An 18,602-nucleotide genomic window follows, 5' to 3' on the forward strand; every position below is an offset into this window, starting at 1 on the left:
GCTGAGAATTTCGGTGAGTGTTCCATGAATAGATTGAAAAGTGTAGGTGAGAGGGATGAGCCCTGCGGGACTCCTAAAGTGACTGGGATGGCCATAGATAAGGATTGATTGACCTTGAATCTTTGGGATCTATTTTGGAGGAAGGAGGTGAACCAATTTAGTACTGATCCTGAAAAGCCCATTCTATATTTCAGAAGATCCAGAAGATTGTCTTGTTTGATGGTGTTGAATGCCGAAGATAGATCGAGCAGGATTAGCAGACAGGCTTCGTTTTGGACTAGGATTTTTAGTGTGTCATCTACAATGTGGGTCATGACCGACTCGGTACTGGGCCCTGCTCGAAAGCCCCATTGGTATTTTTTGAGCAGGTTGGAATGATCGATATGGCTGCCCAGCTGGATGTGAGCACATTATTTTAGGAGTTTAGCCAGAGTAGGGATGTTAGAGATCGGGCGGTAATTGTTTAAGTCTCTGTGGTCTGCCATTTATTTCTTTAGCATGGGGGACACCTGCCCAGATTTAAGGTTTTCTGCAATGATTCCTTGAAGCAGAGAGGTATTGATAATCTTGGTCCATGGTGGCAGTAGCAGCTTTATGAACTCTTTAAGTAGTTTGTAGGAAAAGGATCGGTGAAGGGGTTAGAGGGGTTGAATGACATAAGCGCTTTTAATATTGCATCTTCACTGTGAGTTTTGAAGGAGGACAATTTGGCGTTATTTTTGAGTGCGAGCTTTGGTGTGCATAGGTTAGGGGATGCTAGAGAAGGAGGTGAGGTGCCCTTGTGGGTGTCAGTGTGAATTACTAAGGCCTTAAGTAGGTCCATCTTCATGCTTTCTGTCTTCTCAGTGAAGAAGGAGAACAATTCTTCGCAGCTAGGTAGTGCTCTTGGTCTAACTTGGGGGCATGGGGGGTAAGGTAAGACATTAGATTGTGCTTCGACTAGTTCAAAAAGTTTTTGGGGTAAATTTTTGACTTGGTCAAATTGGTTCCTGAAAAAGTTTGCTTTTGATCTTCTATAATGCCCATACAGTCACAACACACCCGAGCAGGAACACATGGACAGACAAACAGTGCTTAGTTTGTAACATAATAAGTGCCAGGGCCATGGACAGGAGGTCACTGCAGCTTGCACCACCCATAAACTCTGTCATTGCTGCCAAACCATCTCTCTCACGTGCAAGTGTGGCAGTTTGGATTATTCCAGGGCCCCAAAGCTAAAGGAATGGCTGGGGAGCAGGTATTAGTAGTTTTTAATGTATATTGTATTTATAAACAACCTTTCCTCTGCTCATCTCTAAATTAGATGAGCAGCACCACCATGTGACAGACTCTCATAAGTGTGGTGTTGACAATTAAGTACCGGTGCCAGGCAACTGAAACCACTGGCTCAAATTAAGCACTGCAGACAGAAGGATAACATCCAGAGCATTCCATACAACAGAGACCAACATATATATCTTTAGGTATCTATGCACAACACTAAAAGAAATATAGACACTCATTCACACAGACCAACAGACAGACATCAAATATACAAGTACCATGTAGGCAGACCAAAAAACATACAAGCACTCAATTTTATTTATTTTTATTTTATTTTGAAAGTTTTATATAGCGCGAACAAGATCTTTGCAGATATCAGAGCGCTTTACAGAAGAAGGTTATAGCATGTGAGTACATATCAATTGGGGTGGGGAAGGTACATGTGGGAGCATAGTTGGACTCAACAGCATATTCAGGTCAGACAGATGCATCCAGATACAGATACAGATACAGATACATAATAATGATACAATTAGGAATATATACGTATAATAATACCACTGTAAGATGCAGACACCCTATCTTCGTCTGGCGTGTAAATATATGTGGTAGCAATCGGTGCATCCAGGTGAGGAAAAAGTGGAATGTGTAGGATACAATTAGGAATATATACCTATAATAATATCACTGTAAAATGCCGACACCCTATCTTCGTCTGGAGTGTAAATATATGATGTAAATATATGAGGTAACATCGGTGCATTACAGGTAAGGAAGAGTGAAATGTGCAAGATCCAACTGGGAATATAATGCCCCTGTAAATAAAATACCCCTGTGAACATATAATATAATAGCATACGGTATAGCAACATATTATACCACTGTAGAAAGGCAGACACTCAGTCCTGAGGAACGTTAAATTACAGAGAACAAGGTGTAAGTGTAGGTATAGTACTGATAGTATATAAGGGCAGGATACAAGTGCAGACAGCAATTACATGAATCAAAAATCACAGATCAAAGTGACATTAATTAGCAACCAAGAAATATGAGGTAGCAAACTGTGCATTACCAATGTTCAAAATACAGGTAGGAGTGACACTAGAGAGCAATCAAAATATATGAGGTAGCAGTCTGTGAATTACAAATGTTCAAAATACAGGTAGAGATGACCCTAGAGAGCAGCCAGACATATATGAGGTAGCAGTCGGTGCAATACAGGAGAGAAGAGTGAGAATGTGTGCAGGTTGCAGAACTGTGTAGAATAGTGCAGAATACAAAAGAAGAATGCGATATATGGGAGAGCAATCGGTGCATAACAGGAGAGGAAAGCGGGGATGGGTACAGGTTGCGGAAATGTGCAGAATAGTGCAGAATACAGGTTCAAGTATACTGCTGATCGAATATAAGAGCAGAACACAGATGAAGCCAGTAGTGTACATGAATCAAAAATCAAAAATCGGAAATGACATTAGTTAGCAACCAAGGTATCTGAGGTAGTAGTCTGTGCATTACAGGTGTTAAAAATACGGGTAGAAGTATAATACTGCATTGATAGGTATAAGAGGTGTTTTGAACATTACAAATGTTCAAAATACAGGTAAAGTAAAGTCTGTGGTGGGTGGGATTGGTATAAAAAGGCCAGTTCTTAGGTTATGTTCAGATGGCCTCCCGAGTAGCACATGCAGAAACCAGCGTCTTTTGTAGTAGTCCTTTGTCTGTTGTTGAAGTCCATTAGAGAGTTAGGTTTCCCTTTCTACTCTAGGGCAGGTCTAGTTAGTCCATCATCTGTGTTAGTTGGTGGGGAGGAGAAGGTACAGCTCCAGTGTTGCAAGGAGGAGAGGAGCGCGTCTTATCTCTATTTTGGTGACCCCTGAGCTCATTGGTATGTAGCCTCATGGTCATCTGGTGGGCAGTGGAGGCGATTTATGGCTCTTCTTTATGGCCCCCGCCATTTTAGTTAGTGGAGAGTGCAGGGACCGCTTTGAACACAGCATTAATTTTGCATGCCAGTACCGCTGTGTTAGACCATTCAGAGCATTCATAGTAGTTATTTGCGTGTCTAAAACTTCAGGAACCTCATGAACACCGTGCTCACCATGCTGCAACAGTGTTAATCAGGACAAGCAGCTCCCCAACTCGCCTGTGCAGACACTGCATTTGGGAGCAGACTAGCTTATACTTGTGCGCCAATTATTATTGGGGGGGGGTGGCGGAAGGGCATCTGACTGAGAGACACGATGTGAGCAATGATCCACGATCTCACCGAGAGTCTCACGGGGGTAGGGTTGTCCTCGCTCACCTGCACTCGTTCAGACCGCTCTCCCCCCCCATCTACAAGGTTACATCCCCGATCACAACTCCAAAACATCTCAGGGAGTGGAGTGGGGGGGGGCGCAGAGCACAGCTTGTAGAGTGGGGGGGGACACAGAGCTCACCTTGGCAACAGAGCGCTTGCTTTCTCAGATGTCGCCGAGTTGTGTAGATTCCGACCCGGAGCCCTGGAGCCCCGGTGCAGCAGTCAGGCAGGAGCTCAGCGAGCAGGACAGCCCGTGGGGCACCGGGGGTCTCGACGTTGATTGCAGCTCACCTTGGCAGCAGGACGCTTCATCCACCGGTGTTGCCGCATTGCGTAGAATCCGACCCGGAGCAGCAATCAGGCAGGAGCTCGGCGAGCAGGACAGCACAGCTCCCGACGGGGCACCGGGGGTCTCGGAGGAGATTGCAGGCAAGCAGGAACACTCCGCAGCGGGGTTCCCGTCATCCGTCCGGCGCCAGCATTGCTCCCGGTCAGGCTCCAATTCCCCGATGACCGGCGCCAGCGGAGGTGATTGCAGGCGGGTCCGGCACCCCTTCCCCCGATGACCGGCGCTAGCGGTGGTGATTGCCTGCGGGTCGGATACCTCTGGAGCACAGCACAGCTCGTCACGCTGGCAACCACTGGCTCACAAGCAGCCACAACGTGCACCAGTCGAGCGCGGCGGGCTCCTGGCAATTGACATCCGTGTCGAGCTCTGCAGACTGGCCAGGGGGGGCCCAGGGACCGAAGAGGAAGGTGTGGATGGCTCGTCTTCTCCTGCGACGCTCAGCTTCCAGGCTGGTCGGGGATCCTCAGCAGCTTTCGTCCACCGCCAGGCAGGTAAGGAGGTTACTGATATTTCAAATCCAGTTACTTGTTCCAGTTACTCTTGTGTTGCTTAGCACAACACGGAGGGGTTGCAGCTGGGTGCTAACGGGGATAAAACCCAAAATTGGGATCCCCAGCACTTGGAGCTCCCACCAGGAGCTCCTACCCGGCGGCCATCTTGAATCATATAAACATACAATCACGAAAGCCCACGTGCAAATTCACATATTTTGTAACCATGCCCAGAGACCAATAGACATAGGCTCCTATGTGGCAAGGTCGATATGTATACATACTTAAAGACGATGATGCACACAGACCTACAGATAGACTTTTCAGTATTCAAGCAAATATGCACTCACATACAACACCAGTACAGGCATCCTGCATACACAAGCATATGTTTATATGCACAGACATTCTCGCAGGGGCACATACAGTCAAAAATGATGGACACTGGAATGAATGAACACACAGAGGGCAGGACAGACATCTGTCGGATAAGGTGAGGAAGGTTCATGTCACCTTTTGTGGCTGCTCTGGAAAGCAAATCATACTCAAAGTGCAGAACAGAGCAGAATGTCAACAACTATTTCACTCTCGTCGTCTACTTGTAGACAGTGCTTCTACTAGATGAGGGAATACTTTATTCCTGTCACATCCTTGCCTACTTTGAAATAACCATTTGAAGGCAATATTGTAGTGCACTTTGCATGCCCGTTCCATCTGTTGCCTCTTTGGTATATTCACAGATATGTATCGCTGCCATGCAGCACGTGCATCTCAGTAGTGCCAGTGTTTTCCTTTACAACCTATTTTTGGCTTTGGGGTTCGACTGTTCTCCATCAATGGCGCTTGGGTTGGATCATTCCCCGAAGCCTGGCTCAGGTGGTATCTAGCTCCGAAGAAGAAACAGGGTTCCATGTCTCTGCAGGAGGCCTTTCGATAGGCCTCTCCATGAGCACCCTGTAGCCAGACATCACTATAGATGGACACTGGGTTGGGTTCTCTGAAGAAGGCCATGTTATTGGTGCTCTCTGGCTAAGCCCTGAGATAATAAAAAAATGAGAATTTTCAATCCCAACATATCTCTCCAACCATGAGTAAAACTCCCGGGTGACTGGGGCGACCACCTTCTGAGGTGAGCACTCGAGCATCAGGACTGAGACAACTAGGTCTAGGGCTCGATGCCATCACCCTTTCAACATGGATACAGCGACCCATCACCTCTCACGTCTCAGGGAGGTAGAGACCAAGATAAAACTCTAAAACCTCTCACACCCAGGGCAGTGGAAGTCTGTGAATCTAACTGTGCCTCACTGTCTCTTTTTGCAGATTATGACAGACTCACTTCAGGCTCCTGCTCAGGTAAGAAGCACAATACACTACTCTGCCTGTCTTTCCCTTGCTTAATGGTGGAGGAAAGAGCTCACTGAGGTGAAAGACATAAAGGAGATGCACCAATAATGAGTTCTGTGTGGGGCAGATTTACAAGCAACAGACCCATCTGCAGAGATGCGTCAGTTTCCTTGCGCTAGTGCCAAATGTCCTTGCGCCACCTTGGATACGCGTTATTTACAAAGCAGTGCTCCATGGCGCGAAGATTAACAGATGCGTCAGAAATCCTGCGCATCTGTTGGCACAAAAGTGAGGCATTGCTGGAGTTGCTTATGAAAGTGACACAACTCCAGCAATGTGCCACAACAGATGGGTGAGTCCCATACAAAAAGCCCTGCGTCATTCCTTACGCCTGGTCTGAGCAGGCATGGGGATTTTGACGCAGTGAAGGCGTAGAGTGACGCAGTGAAATGTAAATTCACTGCGTCAGTTCTAAATGGCTTTTTGCGTGGGAACGCCTAGCCTGCATACATTATACCTGCAGCAGGTATAATATGGTGCAGGGCTTTACAACGTGACATATCTCCCTAAATGTGTAACATTGTAAATTGGCCGCATTTTTTGCACCGCCGTTGTGTCAAAAAAAAGTGACGCAATGGCGGCGCAAGGAGGCGTTAGGGGCTTGTAAATCTGCCACAGTATGCTCACAATTCACATTCATCCAGAAGCTTCTATGTCTCATTCTATAGATACCTCACACTCACCCCAAAGCACGAGACTAACAGCAGGTGCAGGCACTAATTCCTCTGCTCGTGCTCTCCTTCCCATCCTGCCCTCTGTCTGCTGCTCACTCTTGCCACTTAATGTGCCCGCCAATTTACAAGCTTGTCTCCTGTTCTGAAACCTCTCCTGTCTTCAGCACTCATCACAAAACCGGCTTTCCTCTGCCCTCCTTCTCTGCTACCCAGCCCCTCTCTATGTGTGCCCCCTCTTTATAAGCCTTTGTTTTCACCATTCTGTGAATGCCTCTGTCGTGCCCTTGAGACGGGCATCCCCTTCTGTAGCATGCCCCACTGTGGGCAATAGCTGGTCTACGTACTGCAAGGATGGCCGTGCCTGTGTTAAAGAGTATTCCAGGTATTTTCTATCCCTCTGTCTGTGGTGTAGCTAGGGATAGTGTTCAACTGCCTGCTGGGCCCAATCAGATGCTTCACTGTAGCCCAAGCACTGCTTCATTGCTGTATAGACCCACTGGGGAGGTACCATGTCTGCTTGAATGTATGTACCGACTGTGCAAAGCAGGCTTGTACAGCTGCTACAAACCGGCTACCTTTGGCTCGGGGACAGGGTGCACAGGATAGGTCCAGGAGGGCTTAAAAAAGCCAGATTTTCAGAATAACCAGAAATTGCTAACGAGCTCCACTTAGATTCATTTTATTTAAATGTATCTTATGTTCATATCCTGACATTCTTACATGCTTTTGACTCTTTTGGGTCTACTCAAGGGAATTAACTTGGTGCAATTTTCACCACTGTTACGACGGTCTCAATTGTTTACAGTATTACTGTTCCTTCTCAGATTCTGGCTAATCCTTTCTGGACACCATTGTCCCAAGGTCGGGTTTAGCGCTTTTTTTGCCATTTCCGCCATTTCAAGGTAGAAATATACAATTAGGTCCCAGAGGGCTGTGATTTCTGCTCTAAGTGAATAAAAGAACCATGCACTGCTACAACGGGCACACTTTTCAGATATTACTCGAATTCAGGTGCAGGTGAGAGTGTGACTGAAGGCCAGCGGCAATGTCCAGGGACGGTTTGCCATTGGTCAGGTCAGGTCTCCCTGCACATCACTGCAAAAAGTCTTTCAAAAAAGAGATTTTGAGATTTTGGTTTACTTGTTTTTTTCCAGAGGGATACAAACTATGTAAATATGTGCCCAAGAGGTACAAACCTCACCCTTCCTGGTTTATAACTTGTAGTGTATTTTGATTTCTATTGAAGACATTTAATTAATCCAACTTGCCTGCTTGTGTTTCTCACTGACAAAGCAATGTACTCTCATTCACATACAATTGTGAGGATGTTCCATAAAGACACCGATTTGAACCGACTGGCTGAAAAGGGCTACCAGTTTCAGTGCTTGCATCCCCCTCCTTGCCTTCTGGGCTTCCTCACCCCAAAATTGAGAAACAGTGTAATCTTAGTTGGTATAGTGCCCAATCTCTACACTATCACTTACTGTGTTCCTCCCTTGCCTTCAATAGTTTCTCCTCTCTGTCCCACTTCCATTCTCTGCTTGTCTTCCAACCTGCCCGCCTTTCTTCTCTTTGCTGCCACTCCTTGTCTGCTTCTGGAGGGATCACAAAGTCAGTCTGTGCAGGGAAGGGGCCACCGTTTCTTAGCTCATCTGCAGTTCATCTTCTTCTTCTTGGTAGGTATAAGAGGACCTATGTAAGACAGACCTTACAAATAATGTCCACACAATCTCTAGATTGGCGTCTCACCACTCTCAAGTCTTCCGAGCTTTCAGAATAAGCCACCTCAGGAGAGTTCTAATTGATGGCAGCCTGGTTTTAACCTATTACACCAGGGGTTCCCAACCTTTTCTATGGACCGCGCCCTTAGGAAATGTTTGATTAATGTCCTCACCCCCTACAAAAGTCTTTTTGGATGAATACTATGCATACAGTACATGCTGTCCCTATTTGTCGCACCCTCTGAAAAGTCATCTCAAACCCCCTGGGGATGCCGGCACCCCAGTTTGGGGCACCCTGTTATACACATACCATTAGTCAAGAAACATGCTGTCATTACAGAGCAGTGGATTCTCACAATATTATTGCCGGCTCTCTCCTCCAGCACTTGTTCACTCTGTCCTTCTGTGGTTTGCTCTGATTGGGTGATGCTTTCTTGTCAAGTAATTCTTCTTTTCTTCCATCACTTCCTCCCTGAGATTCTCTGGGCCATTTAACTGGGAAGGCGCTCACAGGACTAAGCGGAGCAGTATTGTTTTCTATTCCAGAGTTTTGGCCCTGTGCTGCTTTGACGGGGGCTCTAACCCTCATCTCTCCCCTTGCAGGTGTCTCCAGGACTGCGCTGTGGAGCTCCGTGCTGGCGCTCCTGGCTCTCAAGATGATGTGAAGACTCAACAAGAGCGCGGACTGGGAAAGCCTCGAGGATGAGGCATGCTGTCCAGACAAGTCAACTTTAGAGGTTTTCCCCTGAGTCTCGGAACCGTTTTACGGCATGGGCAAAGTAGGCAATTGTCCAGGGCCCCCACCTGCCATTGCCTTCCAGGCAACCTGATCAAGAAGTCCCGGAAGTCCCGTCATAGTGACAGTCAGCATAAAAAAACTAATTCTTTTTTTTATTTGACAGCTGGGCATACACACTTCACAGAAAGGTACTGTGCACTCCCTGTCTGTCCCTTACTCTCTCAGGCAGTTGGTGGCAAATTTAGTTAAACAAAATAATCTTTCAGTTTTATGTCTTGGTCATTACCTCACCTCTTCTACTTCTCCCCTCTCTTTTAACTTCTCTCTCTCTCTACTTATCTCTACATGTAAATGTAAATTGATACTTGTATAGCACACTAATCACCCGCAAGGGTCTCAAGGCACTTGTACGAATACCGCTGTGGACCCATCCAGGCTTTCCCTGTGAGGTGTCCACTCCTGGGCACCCCCAAGGTGGAGGCCAGGCATCCTTAGCGTTGTGGGGGCCGTTGTGGAGATTAAGCAAGCTATTGCCCAGAGTTGCAGAGTGGGACTCCATGATTGGAATAGGCACCGAGGCGAGAATTACCAGGTCCGGGGAATTTTTGAGCTCAAGACCCGCCGAGGCGGGGAATTGAACCCTGGTCCGGGGCTAGACCTCTGCATCAGGGTCTGCCGCTCTAACCATTGAGCCACAATTCTCCATGTATGCATGTACCGTCCCTGCACTCTCTATCTCAAATCTCACTACCTCACCTTTGTCTACCACACTGCTCTTTCAACACTCCTCTCTGCACACCACCTCTCTCTCCCTCTCTCTCGCTCCCGCTCTCTGTTTCTCTCTCTCACACAACCTTACCTTTCACTCTACCACTCTACAGGCAGCCCTCTACATCTCCCCTTTCTCTGTACTTTAGTTTCCTGCACCTCAAAGTTCTGTTTCATCTCACGTCCCGGTATTCCTAGCCCATCCCGTGCAACTTTCTCTCAGCCTCACCTCTCTTTACCGCAATACATCTCTCTCTTCTTTCTATATCTTACTTCTGTCTTACTCTCCCTGAGTACCCTCTCTGCCTCATCACTCTGTTCTTCGCCTTTGTACCTCATTTTTCTCAGTACCTCACATCTTTCTCACTATCTCATCTCCCTCTCCCTCTACCATACTGCTCTTTCTCTCTTACTAACTAACCTCTCAAATTTCCTCACCATCACCTCTCCACCTCTACCTCCACTCTCTCTCTTTCTACCTCTTTTCCCTCTATCGCAGCTCTCTCACTACCTTACTCTGTTTTGCCATCACTCTCGCCCTACCTCTTCTCCTCTAACAATAGCCCTGCCTCTCTCATCTCTCTCTGCACTCCCTTCTACACTTGAATTCGCACTTACCATTCTTTCTCCCTCTCCTCTCTGTCCATATCTCTCTCTTATTCACCTTCTTTCTCTACCTCACTCTGTCTCTTCCTACGTCTATATCAACCGAATCTTTCTTTCTCTACCTCACCTCATTCTCTCTACTTGACCTGTTTTCTATCTTCAGCTCATTTTCACCGCCTCCTTTGTACGTTTAGCTCTGCCTCATTACACTTTACCTGACTTGTCTTCTGACCTAGTTCTTCTCTTTATCTCACCCATCTCTACCATGTATCTATACATTTCTTTCTCCTTATCTCTAGCTTCTCTATCCCTCTACCTCACTCTAAAACCTCACCTATCTCACTACTTCTCTTTCTCAATTTACTTCTTTCTCTTTCTACCTCTATGTACCTTTTTTCTGCCTACCTCACCTTTGTCCTGTTACCTTACATCTCTCATTACCTCACTTATATCTCCACCTCATCGTAACATCAGTACTCCATACCTGCCCACTTACAAAAATATTCCACCATTTGAGGAGGGGTTGGGGCCTTGGAGGGGCTGGGCCTGGTGCTGAGAGCTATCTAAGAAGCACCCTGCCCCTCACCAAGCCCCCCACAAAAAACAAAAACAAAGTGTCATTGAGGCTGTCGCCGATGTCCTAGGTTGTTTTCACACCTTTTAATGGACAACGGCTGATTACTGCAGGGCCGGACTGGGCACAAAAATCGTCCCTGGCAAACTGCTCAGCTGCTCCCCCCCCCCCCCGTGTTGGGGAGTGCAGCCGAGTAGTTTGGGAGGTCCTCTTTCGGCTGATTTTGTTACCGGGGGCCGATAATGCCTACCCCCGGTTACAAAATCGGCCCCCCAAGGGGCCCAAAACCGGCCCCCGCAGCCTACCGGGGAAACGCCCGGTACCCGCTATGGCCAGTCCGGCCCTGGATTACTGCCTCTAAGAAGGATCTGAAAATCCACTGTTAACTGTGGTTTTCAGCTCGTGTTCCCCTTCACCGTGTGATTTCGGCTCCTCACCACCGGGTGACCGTATGAAAGGAGCTGAAATCCTGTGACACACAGTGTCACCTCTCTATCCTTCTTCTGTTTCCCACCCACTCCCAGTTTTCTTACTCAGCAGATCCTGAGAAATGTGCACTTAGAAAGAGGAGAGTGGGACAAGGCATTGAAAGAGAATGATGAAATGGTATAAATCATAACAGTGCCTGACTGGAATGCGGCAAAAATATGCAGACATTCGCTGAGGTCAATTCGAGCATAACTTACACCACTTAGTTGGTTTTTAGTTTTCACTGTTGCAGCCAAAACCGAATTGTGAATGGGGGAATTAGTTGTGATTATGAATATGTTTTATTTTACTATTATGCAATAGTCGGCTAAATTGTAATTTCATACTTTTAGAAAATAAGCAGGTTAGACACTGAATTCCATGTAAAATGTTGTTGGGAAAAAATAAAATCTAGATCCAATCACAAAAAGAAAGTTTTTTTTATCAATGCTTGTTCGAGCTTTCTTTTGGTACTCTTTGACTGGCAAGACATTGGGCAGCTTAAACTTTCAGCTTTTTTTCATGTCTACATGTCTAAATGTGTATCATATAATTCAACATTGTTTGGCATGAGGTGAGCCTGAATTATCTGAAAAGGAGTAATAAGATCGAAGTTGTTCCAATTAGCGTGGTCCAAAAAATACAGTAAGCAACACCTTAAAATCCCTAAAATCCCATTGCTAAATTTAAGAGGTTTTCATACAGTTTCAGGGCCATCGATTATTTTTTCAAAGTCAACCAGGTTTTTCCAGCTGCATATGGAGGCATTGTTCTTGTGCCCTAATATATTTTTGCTTTATAAATTACACGGTGTTACACAATACCTCCTTAAATGAATGCAATATATATTTTGATGCATCAATACTATGTGTTGCATATTTCATTTTCTGTGTGGGTGAGCTGACTTCTCACTTAACTGGCCAGAGTCCTACTCACCTATAATGGTCGCCCACCGCAGTAAACGTAGTGGTGAGACAAATGCAAACTTTACCACATAATATTATGTGGTGTTTTAAATGCACAATCTTGTGCAGAGTATGTAATTTCTGATAGAAACGTTGTCCTTTTGTTCTTTCAACATGTAAAAAAATGTCATGTAATTATTTGAAAAATACTGAATGAGCAAATGAAAAACAATATTAGAATGCAGACCTATCCCATTTCTTGGTTTTTGCCCATGTACAATTTGTCCCTGGATTTCACAGAAACCGAGAGCGTTTAATGTTAATCAGGTTAAGCCCTCTGCAGTGTCAAAACCTGGTTCTTCGACTGAACCCCAGCACCAAGACGTATCACCCCCCGCCTCCCCTTCAGCACCTTGAGACCCTCACGGGTGAGTAGTCGCTCTATATAAACCATGAGTGAGTGCAGTTTACAGGATAATCTCAGGAGTCAGGTTTAGCCCAGTCCAGATCATGACATCCAGCCCTGAGGCACACCTAGCTCTGCACAGACTGCCAAGGCCCCTCATGAGTTATGATAGGCCTCACCAATCTGTGGAAACACTTAGAAGTCTGATGTAACTCTGTAGAATGTGTTATTCCTTTCAATGAGAAGCTATACTTTTTACAGACTATAAAATGCTCTCACTTCTCAAGCTTAGTCCACTGTAGGTAGTAAGAGTCTCTAGTGGCACCAAGAATTGGATCTTTACTCATTTCATAGCTAAGGGATCTTCTCAAGAGGCAAGCAAAGGATATGATGTCCTTGGGATACGTTTAAAGTCAGATGAGGCTTTGTATAGATGAAAATATACCATCAAAAGTCAGGCATGGCATTGTACTGGCTTTGGGAGTCTTTAAAGTAATGATAAAATGGTACACTCATTATCTTCTCATAAGTCAGGTGTTGCCCATACAGGTCTAAGTCTCAAATGTCAGGCGTATGCTGGTGCATGCTGTGGGATCCACTTAAGTCAAGATAAGCTCTATTCAGACTGCTGGATCCTCTTAGAGTTAGCTACTCCCCGGACAGACCGAGGTTCACAAGGCTTAATAAACAATGTTCAAAATGGGGCATCAGCTTACAAGTCAGGTTGAACTTTGTTCAGAAAGTGGGATCCCTTCACAAGCCAGGCTACGCCATCTTCAGACTGTGGGGCCTATGCGTGCGGTGGATTTGGACCTGGACAGTTCTTGGACAAGACATTGTGCCACTCTCACCAACCATACCAAGAACTCTAATTATGACAGTCTTTTATAATGTGATTGAGCTGAAAGGCTACTGCGGGGGAATTTTACAAATAAATACTAGCAAACTTTAAAAACGTTTAACCTTTGAAAGGCAGAGAGAGCATAGATCAGTGAAAAACGACATGCATTTCCATTGGAATTGGTCTGGAATACAAAGGGCCAGGTAGGGCGCTATAGTGTTGACTTGAAAGTGTTTCCTTCTCATCTTTAAAATGAGAGAGTTCACAAGATTAGTGTCTATGCCCATCGTTGAAACAATAACATCCAATAGCTAGAGGTAGACACAGGAGTCTGAGGTATTAATGGTGGAGGTGACTGATTGGAGGCTGGGTCCTGCAATAGATAATATCTTCTAACTACACAGATGACACCACAAGAAAGAATAAGCAAGAAGACAAAATAGACAGTAAACTCTCTTAACCAGGGTTCTCCAGCAAGAAGTTCGTGAGCTACTAGTAGCTCCCTAACTACCCAAAAGTAGCTCTCCTGTGTGTAAACCAGTATAATAACTTAGAAGCTTTTGATTGGTTGAATTAATATTTGCATATCAACAATTATAAGCATGTATTTGAAATCAAAATGTGTGCATTTTCAGAACTCGGAAAAATGATGCTTGGAGAAAAATGGATGAAGTTCCAAAATGCACTTAAAGCTCGTAATTTAGTGATAAATCAAGGAGCATAGGGGAGAATTATTACTATGATTATTACCATGGCGATAGTGCTATTACAGCTATAGAGATTATATATTACACACAGAGTGGTATCAATGATGACAAAGCGTTTTTTAAATTACTGCTGGCAATTGCTTCTGACAAACTGAGGTGATGGCTAATGGTAATCTTGTATGTGGTGGCCACAAGTGTAATCCTAACTGTTAAAGTCATATTATTAGTAGCTCCTGGTGATTTCCATTGAACATAAGTAGCTCTTATTACAGAAAAGGTTGGATACCCCTGCTGTAAACTAACAAACTGGCTAGGCGCTCACAGGCGATGCGGCAAAATATTGGGCTGAAAACTAAAGGTAACAGTAAAAGAATAAGAGGACATTATGCTATAGAAGTCTAAAAGCTGCGAGAATGATAGAATATTGGGACTAGGGGACAGTCAGGCTCTACTCATAACTGCCTGGACGGGCACAGACAGATGGTGCCCCCTCTTAGCACTCACAAATAATCCCTTCACCTGGTAGCACTCCAGACCTTTTACCGCAGTTGGTACTGGCTTGCCCAGTGCACAGTGTTTCTAGGGATGACTCAGGTGCATGAAAAGAGGTGAATATATAAAGTACCTCTATAGCGTGAACCTGGTCAAAAGGCAGGAGAGGGATTTGCATGGTCAAAGACAAGCTTGAAGCCAACACGTCACAGGAGAGGAAGCTGAGTTGTGGTCAGTTGATGCATTGTGATGTTGTGTTCAGAGTCCATGTAACACATGTATCAAGAAGTTATATTATCAACCATTACATATATAGAAATAGTGCTTATGCACCACTAAACAGGTCACATGGGGCATGTTTGCAAATCCTGTTACCAAGCAAAGCACAAGGAGTCTGATATAAATGCCAGCTTGATACATAAAGCTACTTCACCGTGAGTGTGTAGTGGTGAGGAAATATCTTTAGCACAGAGAACAGGAGAAGAACTTACTAGGCCTGAGGCCCTGACATGCATGCACCCAATAAGCTATGTCTAGTCACACTGTGCTATTGTTGAGAAATATGTTTTTTGTACCATGTACCAGGTCACAAGGGGCTGTGTAACTAATGCACACCTAAAGAATCCTAGGAAATATTAGCTCCCTGAAATAAATTGTTTCTAAATGAGTATGAATGTACACAAACCGGTGACGCTGCAGCATTGAGTAGAGGCAGCCCATCTGATTCAAGGCCCTGCCGTACCTCTACTCCAAAAAGTATATCCACAAAAAGTCAACTAGAAACTAATTGTAGCCTAACTCTGTCACAATAGCAAAAGTGAAACTAGGCATGTCCCTCCCTTCTGGTCTCTCCTTAAACCATTGTAGCTCTTGACGACCTCAAGAAGGACAGCTCTAAGCCCCATACATGGCTGAAACATGTTGACACTTTTTGTTAGCAGGGAATTACATCTCCCACTTTGTAGCCTTATTTTCCAATATATATTTTGAACTCGCTTGTGTAAGTTTGATTCAGCCTAACAAATGTATTTGAGACTGCGGAGCCAGTTAAGGTTCTTTTCCTTATAAAGCTATACAATTGGTCCTATATGTTGATTGTAGAAATAATATTGCTCATATACAGCAGTATTAAAATAGTAGAGTGTGAGTGTGAGTAGAACAACGCAAAAAGAAACACCCTTATGTGCTAAAAGACTGACGGGCATATTATTAATAACGGTGTTAAAATTAGCGCCGGTTTAGCAGCAGGAAACTGCAGCTAAAGCTGCGATAATGAGCTTGATAATATGCCCTTGAGAATTCCAATAAAAGCCCATTTTCACACCAGAACATGTGTTTCTATAATTTTAACGCCGTTTCTTGATAATATGCCCCTTAGCATAATGGATAATAATAGGCCACATGCCATTATTAGGTGCTCCCAAATGTGTCCCGCTAGAGAAGGTGGTTTGGCAAAGGAATCCCAATTTGTGCGAAGTGGAGATACTGGATTCCTAGCCACTAGACAACTTGTAAACATGTGTTAAAATATTTATAGATGGCCATCAAATTGTTTGACCATTTATCACCAAAGGGTTTCACCTACAAACACAAACCAGGTGTGCCATGACATTCCTCCTTTTTAATCTATAAATGGCTGACCTCGATGAATTAGTTATATTGTCTGTTTGTTCAAAAGTAGGACGCCATCAACTGTCTGATGATCGCTGACAATTTAGTGTGGGGGTCTAACAACGCATTGAATTGTTTCTCTATTTTCAATAAAGCCAAGAATATAGTAAAAAATATGGCAACATCTCAAATTTTTAGCTTTGACAAAAATAAATGGGGAAACTTAACAAATCGAAGGCGTGGAATTTAAATGAGTAAAACACCATGATTATTTCTGCAATCTTTTTTCCAATTTGGCAACTAAAGTGAACTTATCAAACCTTAACTTGAGACAAGATCCTTTATTCATGTAATAAACACATTTTAAAGTAATAATTAACAGTAGAAGAGCTAGAATTGGAAAGATTAATGTATTCATTACTACCACAATTACCTGTGGCAGTACACTACTACTACAATTACCAGTGGTACTAATTGTTATAGCTGTTGTACAGTAGAGTATTGCTGTTAGTAGTTTACGGCAAAGCAATTCTTGTACCACCCGTAGTCATGGTGGTGGTTAGAGTGGTGCTAGAAGTAACGCTAAAGACAGCACAGTATGCCGTATGCCAGTCCATGTTTATCCTCCCACCTTTTTTTTTTGTGTGCAACATTTATAGTAAGGAGATCTCAGGGTCCTTTTTCCTTTATCCAATCTTTACCTTCGCTGCCATCAAAGGTGGGTCATGGCAGAAACACCTGAGGAGATTTAGAAAGAAAGGAACCCCTTACTTCCATTTACTTTAAGAGAAGGTTACTTTTCGGAGGAGGGCGAGCTAGCCGTTATGGCTACTCTTTTTGGCCTTCATCTATTTTAAGTTGCTCGCACTTAATCATTGGACTTGGTAACAAGAATAAGGAGTACATGTAATTAATAACCAGAAATCTTGTGATTCGATCTTGTTAACCCAAATGATGATTTTCCCATATCTCCCAAAATCTATACTTCTTAGAAAAGGGTTTCTTTTTTTTATCCTGATTATAAACTTTTAGCACTGAAGATAACCATTCCCTGTGAAGTGGAGGAGTTGGACTAATCCACTTTACACATATCTCTCTCCTAGCCAAAAGTATCAAAAGGAAAAGCAGATTTTCCTCAGTTTTTGTTAATTTTTCCGCCAGCCTTGAGCCCGTCACCCCAAAAATAACTAGATCAATACGCACAGTTAGATGTCTTCCCACTACCTCTTCTAGAGTCTTACCCACATCCTTCCAGAAACCATCAAGATGGGGGCACTGCCGGAACATATGCAGGTCATCGGCCTTCTGTAATCCGCATTTTGGGCAGCTCTTTACTGTGGGCCGCTGAATTTTGGTAGCTTTTCCGGTGTCCAGTACGCTCTATGAGTGGTATATAAGTGGTTTCTTTTTAGTGCAGCAGACGTCACGATTGACCAGCATTTGCTCATTGATACTTGCCATAGGTTATTTGTATCCATCGTTGGCAGATCTTTCCCCCATATTCTCTCTGGAATCCGGAAGTCTTCCTCCCCTGATGAGATTAGGGCCAAATACCAATAAGATATTTCTTTCTTAAAATGTTTCTTTTCCAGCATCTTATCTTCTAGCGGTTTGTTTCCTTTTCTAGCTTCTTTTAGTGACTTTGCCCAACTTAAGAGTTGATAGTATTTAAATTTTTATAATAGGGAGTTCGTATTTGAGACTCTCTGGGGTGCTCGCGAATCCCATAGCGGGGCTTTGTCACTGTAAAGAGGGATATCCAAAGTAGATCTTATACAATACCACAACTTAGCGGCTGACTTCAATATCTTCAGTTTAACTTTTTTGAAAAATTTCGGATGACCGAATTTAAATAGGAAATGGCTAGTGCTATTTGTCATTTTCTGTAGATACGTTGGGTAGTCTTCGTATGGGCCTAACATTGTCCTGCTAGATTTAAATTGGAACACTCTACAATATTCTAGGAGGTCAGGTCTAGCTAGCCCCCCCTGTTCCTTTCTTCTCCTTATTTTGCTCCAGGCGATTCTTGTTTTTTTTGAAGACCAAATAAAGCTCGAAAGATCTCCCTGAATTTTCTTTATGGTTTCCCTTTTGAACTCCAACGGGATAGCACCAAAAACAAAAGTACATTTCGGTAGGACTGACATTTTAACAATGTTTGATTTACCCAAAATCGATAATGGTAGGCCACTCCAGACTTTCAACAACTTTTTCACCTCCACCTCTATTCTGTGGATGTTAATATGGGCTACAAAAAGGTATCCTCCCACCTTTTTGTGAT

The 18,602-nt window shown here is 44.2% G+C and overlaps 1 protein-coding gene across 1 annotated transcript in view; it reads left to right on the forward strand.

Moving 5' to 3' along the window:
- The window catches only part of LOC144824323 (pancreatic secretory granule membrane major glycoprotein GP2-like), a 253,778-nt gene extending 247,952 nt beyond the window's left edge, over positions 1-5,826 (forward strand). The window contains exon 9 of the mRNA XM_078683441.1: positions 5,726-5,826. Within this exon, the coding sequence (XP_078539567.1) occupies positions 5,726-5,826 (101 nt within the window). The remainder of the gene's footprint in view (positions 1-5,725) is intronic.
- Positions 5,827-18,602: the final 12,776 nt, after the last annotated feature.

The sequence above is a fragment of the Lissotriton helveticus genome, chromosome 3_1, assembly GCF_964261635.1.
Source record: "Lissotriton helveticus chromosome 3_1, aLisHel1.1, whole genome shotgun sequence".
NCBI lineage: Eukaryota > Metazoa > Chordata > Amphibia > Caudata > Salamandridae > Lissotriton > Lissotriton helveticus.